Source organism: Hyaena hyaena, unplaced genomic scaffold, assembly GCF_003009895.1.
Source record: "Hyaena hyaena isolate Hyena2069 unplaced genomic scaffold, ASM300989v1 scaffold_2, whole genome shotgun sequence".
NCBI lineage: Eukaryota > Metazoa > Chordata > Mammalia > Carnivora > Hyaenidae > Hyaena > Hyaena hyaena.
In genome coordinates this window covers 3,873,507-3,885,991 of record NW_024080634.1, presented here as the reverse complement: position 1 = coordinate 3,885,991, position 12,485 = coordinate 3,873,507, and the positions used below count along the sequence as shown (strand labels likewise).

Genomic DNA, 12,485 nt, shown 5'->3' with positions numbered 1-12,485 from the left:
GATCTGTCGTCAAGTTTTCAGATTTCTTTAGCTAGGGAAAATGCAGCCATAGCAAGCAATAAAACTGGATAAATATCTCAAGTTTAAGTGTGGGATGAGCGTACTTCCTGGGAAGCAGCGCTCATTGGTGGTAATTAGTGTAAGTAGCAATTTTGATTACCATGCTTTTCTTCTTCATTCGATTAAGATGTAAGATTTCCATCAGTGGCTACCCAGCTGTCTACTTGATCTTTAACAATAATGTATATGAGTGAATTCTGTGTGTTGTGTTTGGGTACAGTGTTCATATTACACACTTTATAGGCAATGCCATATTGGGACATGTGAAGGGTTTATTTTTAAATCAAATTGAACTCTGCAACTGTGTATGATGCTTGTGAGCCGGGACAGTGGTTTTTGAACGAGATCGCAGCACATTTTGTGTGTTTTCCAAAATCTTATGTATTTCATATTAGCCTTGTGTGAGTAAAACCATTTATTTAATCAAAGAGAGATGGCATCCAACAGCTATAATAACTAGCTATCCGTTGTTAGGACAAATAAGATGATTTTACAGGAGAATGGCTTCATGGTAATGTGGATTTGACAGATACTGTGCATTCTCTTGTGTTCTGGTCCTGAGCCCTGACTTGTATTCTAAAAATACTCCTCAAAGTCATCTCCCCTAAATTCTGAATCATAACGTCAAAACTAAACAGTTGGTCACAAGGCCTACTGATGAGGCCATGCGAAATTCCAAATATACACACGTGCTGTGGGCTAGAAACTTGCCCGAGCTCCTGATGGGGGGGGGGGTTGGGGGGCGTGGGGGGCGGGGAAGCCCTCTGTGAAGCGGTCTCTGGGTATTTTTCTCATTCTTTGCCTGCGCAGAACCGCTCAGAAACTTTTCATAAACGAAAGAAAAGCCACGGAATCCAGAGGGAGAAAGTTGGTGAGGTGTTCCCACCTGCATCCTTGGAAAAACCTGACTACGGGACTGGGGGCTGACCCCCCCCTCTCCAGGCCCCGCCCCCAGGCCGGAATGCACATCCTGTCCTGCCTCTGAAGCCTCTTGCACCTGGGGATCCCATTCCCTTGCCTCTCTCTAGCACTGAACATCCCTGAAAATAGTCTCCTCTCTTCCATGCCATCCCCTCTCCCCGCTTTCTGCAGGTCTCCAAGGTACTCGGTGCGCCCCGCCCACCCCCTCTACCTCGGTCACTCTGGTAGAAGGCACGCCCCTCCCCCAACCGGACCCTCAGCCGGCCCTTTTTGCCTTTTTGTAGACTTCCCACAGCCTGCCCTTAAGTGTTCAGTCGGGGGGGAAAAAACACTCGGAAAGCAGGACGACTCAAAGTACAGTCTTTCTGGAAGTTTCAACCGTCCCTCAACTCCCTCACTGGAGCCTTGGGACCTCGCAGTGGTCTCGGTCTCCCCACCACACCCTCCCCCCAAAAGCCACCACCCCAGAACCCAGCCTAGCAGGAGGCTCTCCACACATCTTTTCCCAGAAAGCTTCTCAAATCTCAGCCTAACACCCTTGAACTTGGGCATTTCCATTCTAAGAACTATTGCTGTTTTCTAACTTTTCACTGGGCTTTATGACACCAGAGCTAGAAATGCACAAACCTTCAAGCCAGCCTGCAGAAATGGGTCCGTTTGTGGGAGGCAAACCCCAAGAGACTCTTAACTACAGAGAACAAACTGAGGGCTGCTGGAGGGGAGCTGGGTGGGGGATGGGCTAAATGGGTGCTGGGCACCAGCACTGGGCATCCTGTGTTAAATGATGAATCACTGGGTTCTGCTCCTGAAACCAATACTACCCTGTATGTTAACTAGCTTGAATTTAAATACAGTTTTTTGGAAAGGAAAGAAAGAAATGGGTCCATTCACAGTACATTAATTTTTAAACCAGTATTTTATTTTAGAGAGTTAAAAAGTAACAGACCCAGTGGGAAAATGATAGGGAGATTTCTTTTGAAACCTCTTCCTTACACTGAGAAAGGCAAGGTTTCTTTTAACTTCATTGTTTCCCAATGCAAAAAAAAAATTTTTTTTTTCAAATGAGTGCCAGTGCTTTTAAAGCCCTGTAGAAACATCTGATATACATAGCAACCCTCTGTGTTGAGCAGTGGAATGGGAGTTTGCCAGGCCAGGGAAGGTTGCTGGACATACGGAATTGTCAGGCTGAAGTGGGGGGCGGGGAGGGGGACAAATTACCAGAATGGACCTCCTTGGAATGTTCTCCTTTTCTACTTTCAAAAGAATGTTTTTGTGACTGTTAGAGGTGTTTGAGTATTGGTAATTGTTCTGCTGATTGAATGAATTTAAGAAATCCTGCCTTCTTACTTTCCTCTAAAATCGCCTGTATTAGAATTAAAAGGGCCCAAAGCAAATCTTCCTCATAGGGGAAAGGCTGGCTTTGTCTCCTTTAAGAAAGTAGTTGGGTGTTCTGGAAATGACACTTAATTCCCTTCCTCAAGTAGAAATGTAATGTAGTCGTCAGGACTCATATGCGGGTATCTTTTAACTCCTTTTATTTTTGTTGTTACTTTTCAGGCCAAATTTGAATCCCTCTTCAGGACATATGACAAGGACATCACCTTTCAGTATTTTAAGAGCTTCAAACGAGTCAGAATAAACTTCAGCAACCCCTTATCTGCCGCGGATGCCAGACTCCAGCTGCACAAGACTGAATTTCTTGGAAAGGAAATGAAATTATATTTTGCCCAGGTGAGTGGCGTCCAGTGGTCCACATGCTTCTCCTTCTCACCCTTTTTAAAAATAGCTTAGACATTGATTATGTCATACATTGATTTTTTTATACATACGTATTTCAATTGCAGTGTTGGAATTGAAAGTATATCCTAGGGGCGCCTGGGTGGCTCAGTCGGTTAAGTGTCCTACTTTGGCTCACGTCGTGATCTCGCGGTTCATGGGTTCGAGCCCTGCATCAGGCTCTGTGCAGACAGCTCAGAGCTTGGAGCCTGCTTCGGGTTCTGTGTCTCCCTCTCTCTCTGCCCCTCCCCTGCTCACACAACATCTCTCCCTCTCTCTCCCTCAAAAATAAATAAACATTAAAAAAATTTTTTAAGTATATCCTATTCATGCCCTTCCTTATTCACCAAGTATCATTATTCATGATCATTTTACTGCAACATTAAAATGTGTTTAATAAGATCATTATCCAGGCACATAATATTCTACCATATACATATTTCAGACATATTTAACCAGTCTTGACTGTAGGACATTTATCTTGTTTTCTAATTTTTCACTATCCTTGATAATGCTGCAGTGAACACTGTTACATCTGTACCCTTTTTTTTTAAAGCATGTTTGTCATTTGAATGACAAAAGCAACACAGAGTCACCGAAACAATCCAAGTACAGTTCAGAAGTCCCTAAAGTTAAATAGGTAGACACATTTCTCCCCTCTCCCTTCAAAGCAATCTGCCTACCGTAACCACCTTTAAAAATTTAGTGTAAATCCTTACACGCTTTCTCCTTCACATATTCAAACATACAAACGCATTAGTATGGGTTTAATTTGCTTGCACAAAAAAATGGAGTTACTACAACCTTCTCTTTTACTTAGCAACGTATCGTGGACACCCTTTCTGGTCCATGTGCACCTTCTGTGTTGATTTAAAACTCTTAAGAATTCTTGGGGCGCCGGGGTGGCTCAGTCGGTTAAGCGGCCGACTTCAGCTCAGGTCATGATCTGTCTCACAGCTAGTGGGTTCCAGCCCCGTGTTGGGCTCTGTGCTGACAGCTCAGGGCCTGGAGCCTGCTTCGGATTCTGTGTGTGTCTGTCTCTCTCTCTGACCCTCCTTCGCTCACACTCTGTGTGTCTCTCTCTCAAAAATAAATAAACATTTAAAAAAAATTTTTTAAAGAATTTATTTTGAGAAAGACAAAATTCATACTCTAAGTTTTCAATGTCTCGCCTATTTTAAGAAAACATCATTACCATCTTGACAATAAACTATGAAGGTGAAAAGAAGAAAAAAACCATCATCATGGAGCGCCTAGGTGGGTCATTTGGTTGAGTGTCAGACTCTTGATTTCTGCTCAGGTCATGATCTCACAATTTTGTGATCGAGCCCTCTGTTGGGCTCTGCGCTGAGCATGGAGCCTGCTTGGGATTCTCACTCTCCCTTTCCCTTTATTCTTCTTCCACTTGCGTACTCTCTCTCTTTCTCTCTCTCTCTCTAAATAAAGAAATGGGGGATGGAGGGAGATAGAGGGAGGGAAAGAAAGAAATGAGAGAGAAAGAAATGAGAGAAAGAAAAAGAAAGGAGAGAGAGAAAGAAAAAGAGAAAAAGAAGGGAAGAAAGAAGGAAAGAAAGAAAAAGAAAGAAAGGAGAGAGAAAGAAAGGAGAGAAAGGAAAAAGAGAAAGAAAGGAGAGAAAGAGAAGAAAGAAAGAAGAAAGGAGAGAGAAAGAAAAAGAAAGGAGAGAGAGAGAAGGAAAGAAAGAAAGAACAGAGGAAGGAAGGAAGGAAGGAAGGAAGGAAGGAAGGAAGGAAGGAAGGAAGAGAAAGAAAGAAAAAGAAAGAAAGAAAGAAAGAAAGAAAGAAAGAAAGAAGAGAAAGAAAGAAAGAAAAAGAAAGAAGGAAAGAAGGAAAGAAAAGAAAGAAGGAAAGAACTCAGACATCAGCATGTATTTGAAAGCAAGCGACCTCCAAAATGGCCCGTGACCTTGGGATGAGTAGCGCGGGGAGAACCTTCCCTGCTCTCTCAGGAGGGCGGCAGAGGAGAGTGCACGGTGGGCATGGCCACTCCAGCACTCTAAGATTTGTGCCGCATGTTTCTAGGAATTTGCTCAAGGGTTAGGGCTGCAAACTTCTTTCTGACCGAGAGCGGGAGCTGAGTGGAGCCTCGCTCCATGCAGGTTTTCCAGAAGCCACAGCCCCCAAGTGCGGGCGGCCGCATGGGCCCGAGGCTGCCTGGCCTGGCTTGAAAGGAGAAAAATGAATTAAGCAGACAGGTAGCACACGCTAAGAAAGCCTCCTGGTGGCAGGAGCCCCAGTCCCTGGTCGCTGGGGAAGGGCTGTGAATGGGTTTGCTGTTCCTCCAGCTCACTGCCCTTCGGGTTCTACCCGACCCCCCAGACCTTCAGCCATAAGGTGACCCATTTTCAATATGCAGCTCACAGAGTTCTATATGATGATGCAACTGGGGTCCAAGAGGTTGGCCATGGAAAGGGAAGGAGCTTCTCGGATGCTGCTTTCTGGTTACCGCTCGCCCCCCCTGGGGCCTGAGCTCCCCAGGCCAGCACAGGAGTGGGCCCTGTGGAGAGGCTTCAGCAACCTGGGCCTTCAAATACAAATCAGAGCTGGGATGCCCTGCCCCCTGGTGGCGTGTGCGAAGCACAGGTTTTGACCTTGGATCTTTATGATTGAGCCCTCCCCCAACTTTCCTTATTATTAGAGTAAATGTGCAGGCTCAGTGTGAATATTTGGTGGCTGGAGGTGGGCCGGGGGGGGGGGGGGAGGAGGAGTGGAATATCGAGAAACAAAGAAAACCCAGAACTGAGAAGATTTTGATGTAACATCTTTCTGGACAGCCCTCTAACCACACTGATAGGGCTTTTAAGACCAAACTAGCATGCTAGGTTATTGTTCATACTGTTGTTTTTGAGTTTTTTAATTTAATTTAATTTCTTTAAATTTACATCCAAGTTAGTTGGCGTCTAGTGCAATAATGATTTCGGGAGTAGAATCCAGTGATTCATCCCCTACACACAACACCCAGGGCTCATCCCAGCAAGTGTCCTCCTTAATGCCCCTTGTCTACTTAGCCCATCCCCCCACCCACAACCCCTCCAGCAGCCCTCAGTTTGAGTCTCTTATGTTTTGCCCCCCCCCCCAGTTTTTATATTATTTTTGCTTCCCTTCCCTTATGTTCATCTCTTTCGTATCTTAAATTCCACACGTGAATGAAGTCATATATTTGTCTTTCTCCGACTAATTTCGCTTAGCATAATACACTCTAGTTCCATCCACATTGTTGCAAATGCCAAGATTTCATTCTTTTTGACTGCCAATATATACAGATATACCACATTTTCTTTATTCATCAGTTGATAAATGACATTTGGGCTCTTTCCATACTCGGGCTGTTGTTGATAGCGCTGCTGTAAACGTTGGGGTGCGCGTACCCCTTCGACACAGCACACCTGTGTCCTTCGGATAAATACCTCGTAGTGCAATTGCTGGGCCGTAGGGCAGTTCTGTTTTTAATTTTTATTTTACAAACCTCCATACTGTTTTCCAGAGTGGCTGCACCAGTGTGCTTCTCAAGATACTATTTTTTTTTACGCTCCTGGAAGATGGATCTTTTTTCCTTCCTTGCTTTTAGCATCTGATCTGGAACCCCAGAGGGAAGGAAAGGTGGGATATCACTGGGCAGGCGGGCGCCCTGGGACCCCCTCCCCGCTTTGCCCTCTCAGAAACTGTATCCCCTTAGAGCTGCTGCTTAGCCTTTTGGGGCTTCTGTTCTCCCTTTGTGATCTGAGGAGCTGGAAGAAATGGCCGAGATCCCTCTGGCCTCAGCATAGTGCTTTATTTTTTCCATTTCTACTACAACGATACTAGTTTGCCACCTGTCTGGGTCCCTGGTGATTCCTTGCAGTCCCTGGGACTGTGGATCCCGGTCCTGGGAGGGGCTCCAACCATGCGTGCGCCATCACCCCTTTACCTTCTCTACGCAGACCGGGTCACAAGCCCCCCTGAACTGCACGCGTTCTGCCTCCCGGTCGCAGGCTTGTCCTTTGGCGCCTGTCCTTACACAAACTGTCACTGAGTGCTGTGTCCTTGCTCGGGTTCTTTCCTCCAGAAACCACCCGCCTGTATTCCTTTCTCTCCACAGACTTTACACATAGGAAGTTCCCACCTGGCGCCCCCAAATCCGGACAAGCAGTTTTTGATCTCTCCCCCTGCCTCGCCGCCAGTTGGTTGGAAACAAGTAGAAGATGCTACTCCTGTCATAAACTACGATCTGTTATACGCTATCTCCAAGCTAGGGCCAGGTAAGCTGTGCTCTCGGGCGGGCGCAGGGACACGACGGGCAGAGATGGTGCTCAGGGGCCCCGACGGGGATGCTCACCTGCCTCGGGGAGCGGCCCTCTCCCCGTGGCCCCTGCGTGTTTTGTGAATTGTTGCTACTTGCATTCATCTGCGTCTGTAACTCAAGTTGCTGGGAGCGCACATGCCTGCATGCCTCTGGGCTCATTCCTTAGCCACTTGGTTGGTCAGTCACTGGGACCCCCCTGTGGCCGCCATCATGGGAATCCTTCCTGTCACCCACTGAGCACAGCTTGTGTGGGCAGCTCAAGACCCGATCCCAGGTCGTGAGCAACTAGACTTGGAAAGGGAAATCAGACCACCCTACACTTTCAAAATTTCATTTTTAGTCAAGGTAGTTGATCTGATTCTCACCTGAATGTTCAAGGGAACCATAGCGCTAGTGAAGAAAGAGCCCCAGTCATGCAAGCCCCTTCTTGGCCCCATTGGGGTGCTCCCCAGATGAGAAAGAAGGGGCTTCAGTCCTCTGATGGGACGAAGGTATAATAATTCAGGGAGATAACAGGTACTCTGGCCTCAGTCTTCTTCTCCATACAGTGGGTATCACCCAGCGGAGTTGAAAGCGGCAGGTGAGAAAGCCCCTCAAACAGTGCCTGGCCCCTAGGCAATGCCCAATACATGATTTTTGGAAACAATAAGATGTCGGCGGTTCCTATCCTACCTGCTGGGATTTGGGTGAGTGGGCAGGTGTGAGGCAGGCATCTTGGGGCGAAGTGGTTTGAATTCACCCTCCTGCCCTGTCTATAGAGCAAACAGACACCGAGGCCATCAGCTCCTCATTTCTTCTTGACCAGACATCTGATGGTATTCCTTTGGATTGAGGGTTTTATTTCATGGCCCATCAGCAGTTTCATGCTGAAAAGATTATGTTTCTGAACACACTGCCCCAGCGGAAGTTCCCTGTGCGGGAGAAAGCTAGAATCACATTACTGACTGCTAATGGTGGCGTGAAGGTCAAGACGGTTCCGGCCAGTTCGCGGAAGCGCGAGCTCCTGGCCGAGGTGGGTTAGCAGAGCTGAGGGCTGGATGGACTCGACTGGGAGGCTAGACAAGAGGAGAAGCGGGTCCTGCATCTGGGCGAGGTGACACACCTCCAGGGCTGAGAAGTGCTGCTAAAGGCAGTTCTCCACACTCCAGAATCTACCGCTCCTTTCCAGAAGGCTGATTTGAGAAGCCCTTTCAGAAAATAGACATAATCAAACCCATTCAAACTGTTAGTTTATGTAACAGTGAGCTGGAACCAGGTTGTATATTGGGCTGTGGCTTCCCAGCCAACAAGATTGCAAAGATTTTGCAAATCTGGCGCTCCACTACAGCTTTCCTGATGGTGGCTGATTGGTGGGTAGATAAGGACCCTGACTAGACGTGATCTTGTGACCCCCACCTTAATTCCCTCCCTGACAGAGCTGAGGCTCGCTCACTTTTTCAGATGCAATTGCCATTCACATTCCAGATAGAGACCTCGCAATTACCTTTTTTATGAGGAAAAGTGCCTCCCGTGTTCAGAGGAGTCCCCAAAGCAGCAGGTGAGAAGGTCTGGAATCGGCTGGGGAAGAGCACACAGAACTTGAAGGAAACCGCCGCTCACCTCGCTGCACCCCTACAGGGTAGAGCCAGCCGCAGCCAATCCCCCTCCCACCTGCTTAAATCATAGCATCATAGTAGTAGTATCTCTACTACTCACCACCTCCCAGCAGTAAGGATCCATGCCCTGTTTGTAATCGTTAGTAAAACTAGGTGACACTTACGGGGCCTGCGCACTGTGCACCGGGTCCTAAGAACCCTGCTTGCTTTTACCCAATCAGCTCTGTGAGGTCAGTGCCGTTACTATCCCATTTCTCAGAGGAGACCATGAGGTTCACAGGAATGTGAAGGAATGTGCCCGTGGGCTCCGGGTCCTGAGTGGAGGGAATCGCGGCCCATGTGTCGGCCACGGACTCCCTTGACCCTGAAGACGCAGCCAGACCAACGCTGTAGATTGCTTCTCAGTTACAGATAGCTCAGTGCACCCTTGCTGGGCCAGAGTGGCCTGAGCTGGACTAAACGTGGTCAAACTCAGGCTGAAGTAGAATTGCAGGGCACTCCTGGCTCCAGGGGTGAAAGTTGTTCTATGAAAAGGATGCTGTGGTCAGAGATGTTTTTGGAGCACCTGATTTCAAGAGCCTCAAGAGGGAAGCCTGGGTGGCTCAGCTGGTTAAGCATCCAACTCTTGATTTCTTTTTTTTTTAATGTTTACTTATTTTTGAGAGAGAGAGACAGAGACCGAGTGTGAGCAGGGGAGGGACAGAGAGAGAGGGAGTCACAGATTCTGAAGCAGGCTCCAGGCTCTGAGCTGCCAGCACAGAGCCCGACAGAGGGGCTCGAACTCACCGGCCATGAGATCGTGACCTGAGCCAAAGTCAGATGCTTAACCAATGGAGTCACCCGGGCTCCCCCCGACTCTTGATTTCTGCTCGGGTTATCATCTCACAGTTCGTGAGCTCTCTCGCTCTCTCAAAATAAATAAATAAACTTAAAAAAAAGAAAAGAAGAAGGAGCCTCTCAGTGTCCTTTCCCTAACATGTTTTATTCATGCCCTGTCTTTTCCTGAACACATGCTCCTCGCACCGCAGTGGGAAGCCGTCTTGGTATTTTAGGAGGCCTGGTGGACACGTTAAGTGTAATTTAAAAATATACTCTTTGCATAGCTTTCACATGCTGGGATTCAGTGTTTGACCTAAAGCAGAATAACATACAATAGTGACTCTGTGTGTGCATGTGCGTGTGTGTAATTTTTTTCCCTTGAGCCACCAAAGAACTGCCAATCCAGAGCATGTCTAGCTGTGTCCCTCGGTCCCCAGTGAATGTCCCCAGAAGCCTGGCCGAGCAGACCCGTACGTACATGCTTTTCCACTTGCTCTTGCTTTTTGCCTCCGCGGCCTTGCCCGAGTCACCCTGCATTTCCCTTCTCTCCCCAGGGGAAAAGTATGAATTGCACGCGGCGACCGACACCACCCCCAGCGTGGTGGTCCACGTGTGTGAGAGCGACCAGGAGAATGAGGAGGAAGACGAGATGGAAAGGATGAAGAGACCCAAACCAAAAATTATCCAGACCAGAAGGCCGGAGTATACACCCCTCCACTTAAGCTGAAGTGGAGCCCGGATGCAGAAGTATTCCGAATCACGCTCACGGGGAGGAATCTTTTTCTGTGGAAGTGGCCGCTCGCAACCGGGGAAGTGGCAGCCGTGATCGCTGTGGCAGAAATTCCAGTTCACGTTGCCCGGAGGAGAATCAAGGCTTCGTCCTCTGGGTCTAACGCTGTGCATCCGTCAATGTTCATGGCTTCCGGGCAATGTCCTGGGCCAATCACTGAAGTTTAAGGTGATCGCACGAGGACATTTGGGCACATCTCGAGAAAACCGATAACCGATAGCGTTTTGTACTTGTTTTTTTCTGGCAGGTTCTGTTTTTTGTCACAGGCAGCTTGATCCCTGGGTGTGGGGAGAGCCTTGTGTTTCCAGCTAGCCCGTGGGGCAGACTCTCTCTACGGGTAGGAAGAGGCACCATGAAGCCACAAAGTGTCTGGTGCAGGAAGGCTGTGGAAACAACAATGCAATGTGGGATTTGTAGCGTTTTCATTTTTCTCCCCATCACGTTCTAATGTTTGTGCATGTATATTACTGATTTTCTGAACTAACCTCTGTTTGTGTATAGAGTTACACCATTGTTGTTTCACCCATCATTTGGGAAGATAGGAAAGCATTTGGAAACTCAATCGCCTTTCCAGATTCACGACTCTGCAACTGCATTCCCATGTGGGATTCCACCTGGGATCCGCACACTCAGCATCCCATCTGATGCAACTTGGCCCTTGTGCTTTTGGCAAAAGAAGTCGATCTGAAATTCCTATGTAGAGTTTCACTTCCTAAAGTTCAGAGAATAGCGGTTTCACTGCCAGCATTTCGTGGGTGAGAAATTTTAGGTTAGGTGTTTTGGGTCAGACGTTGTTTCTATTTATTTCTTTTACATGGTGGTTTGCACACATGAATCGTAGCCAAAATACCTTTCTGGGGAACTGTTGGTTGAGATAGTTGACTTTTTTTTTTTTTTTACCCCCGCTAAGACATCAAGATAAACTTGTAAATAAAGCCGATGGCATTTATCCATTCCCATTGTTCACTCGGGTGAAAAATACGGCAATGGAAGATTAGTGTCAGAGTATCACCCCCACTTGTGACTTGTATGTTGTAGAAAACGCTGTTAAATGTTGGACAGGACTTGAATTCAAAGCATGTGAAGTGGGTAGTAGATGTGTGGTGGAATGCTAGGGACACAGTGCCTTCCCCCATTAATTCCTGATGGAATCATTACACTAGGTGAACGTCTGTGATTTTTTTCTAGTTGTAATGTGTGTGTCTGCTAAGTAGGTATTCTATTCTGGCCTTACGATACCATAACAAAAGTTGTCATTTTGAAATCCCTAACACCCAGTAACCGTGCATGCTTTGGGAATTTGGAAGATGGTTTTCTTTAAGAAGCAAAATGCATTAGATTGTTCATGTCAAGAAATTGACGGAATGTTCTCAAAGCCCTGTTTACAGTACTTGGTGAGGTGTGGTGGGGTGGGGGGGGGGGGCAGGTGAGGGAGAGACCATTGCATAGCTGTTCAAGTGTTCCAGGCTAAGTGCTTTTAAACTGGAGAGGCTAACCTCAAAATATTTTTTTTAACTGCAGTCTATAATAAATCAACACAATATGCTCTTTACGGAAAGGTTGATCTATGTGCCCTTTTATTTCTGATGCTTTGTCTGTGAACCCTCTGAATCCTGCCGCCTCCAAAGGATTTTTCCCTTCATCAGTTGCCATTTAGAAACTCCTGGTTCTTTGCTGTGGTTCACGGAGGGTCAACCGCACTGACTGTACACCCCCTAGTAAAGGGGAAAACGGATACAACTGAAATCAGAGGTCTGAGTATTTGCTTTGTGGAGGGAGGAAAGGAAAACCCTCTTCACCAACAAAACCCGCAGCTCCACTAAACAACAACGTATTTGACTGTTAATTGGAGGAATTGTCTTTCCTGTTAGAAGTCCATGCAAGACACTGAATGACAGAGGCCAGTTATGTTCTGAAAGTCTGTCTCTGAGCCTTCCGTCTGAATCCCAAGCAGTCTTTTCCCTGGAGTCCTGTGACACATGGTGGTGTGCTTTCGCACCCGCTCACAAAGGCCTAGATAACCCAGGGATTATTGGCTGAACTCTAGCAGACGACATTAATCTTGATCAAGATTAACATTGGGCACTTTTCCAGGAACATTCACATGCTCTTCTTTTTTTTTTTTTTCCCTCTTACGAATACCTCCTCCTGTCGTGTCCAAGAGAATTTACATATTTTCAACCCGTATATGTTTGACCTTTACACATGTTGGAAAATCCACTTT

At 47.0% G+C, this 12,485-nt stretch overlaps 1 protein-coding gene across 2 annotated transcripts in view; it reads left to right on the top strand.

The window, feature by feature from the left end:
• RCAN1 (regulator of calcineurin 1) overlaps window positions 1-11,823 on the top strand; it is a 95,158-nt gene extending 83,335 nt beyond the window's left edge. For both annotated transcript variants that reach the window (XM_039228501.1, XM_039228508.1), the window contains exons 2-4: window positions 2,539-2,712; window positions 6,854-7,013; window positions 10,026-11,823. In XM_039228501.1, coding sequence (XP_039084432.1) covers window positions 2,539-2,712; window positions 6,854-7,013; window positions 10,026-10,198 — 507 coding nt within the window. In that variant the 3' untranslated portion in view covers window positions 10,199-11,823. The remainder of the gene's footprint in view (window positions 1-2,538; window positions 2,713-6,853; window positions 7,014-10,025) is intronic.
• The last annotated feature ends 662 nt before the right edge of the window (window positions 11,824-12,485 follow it).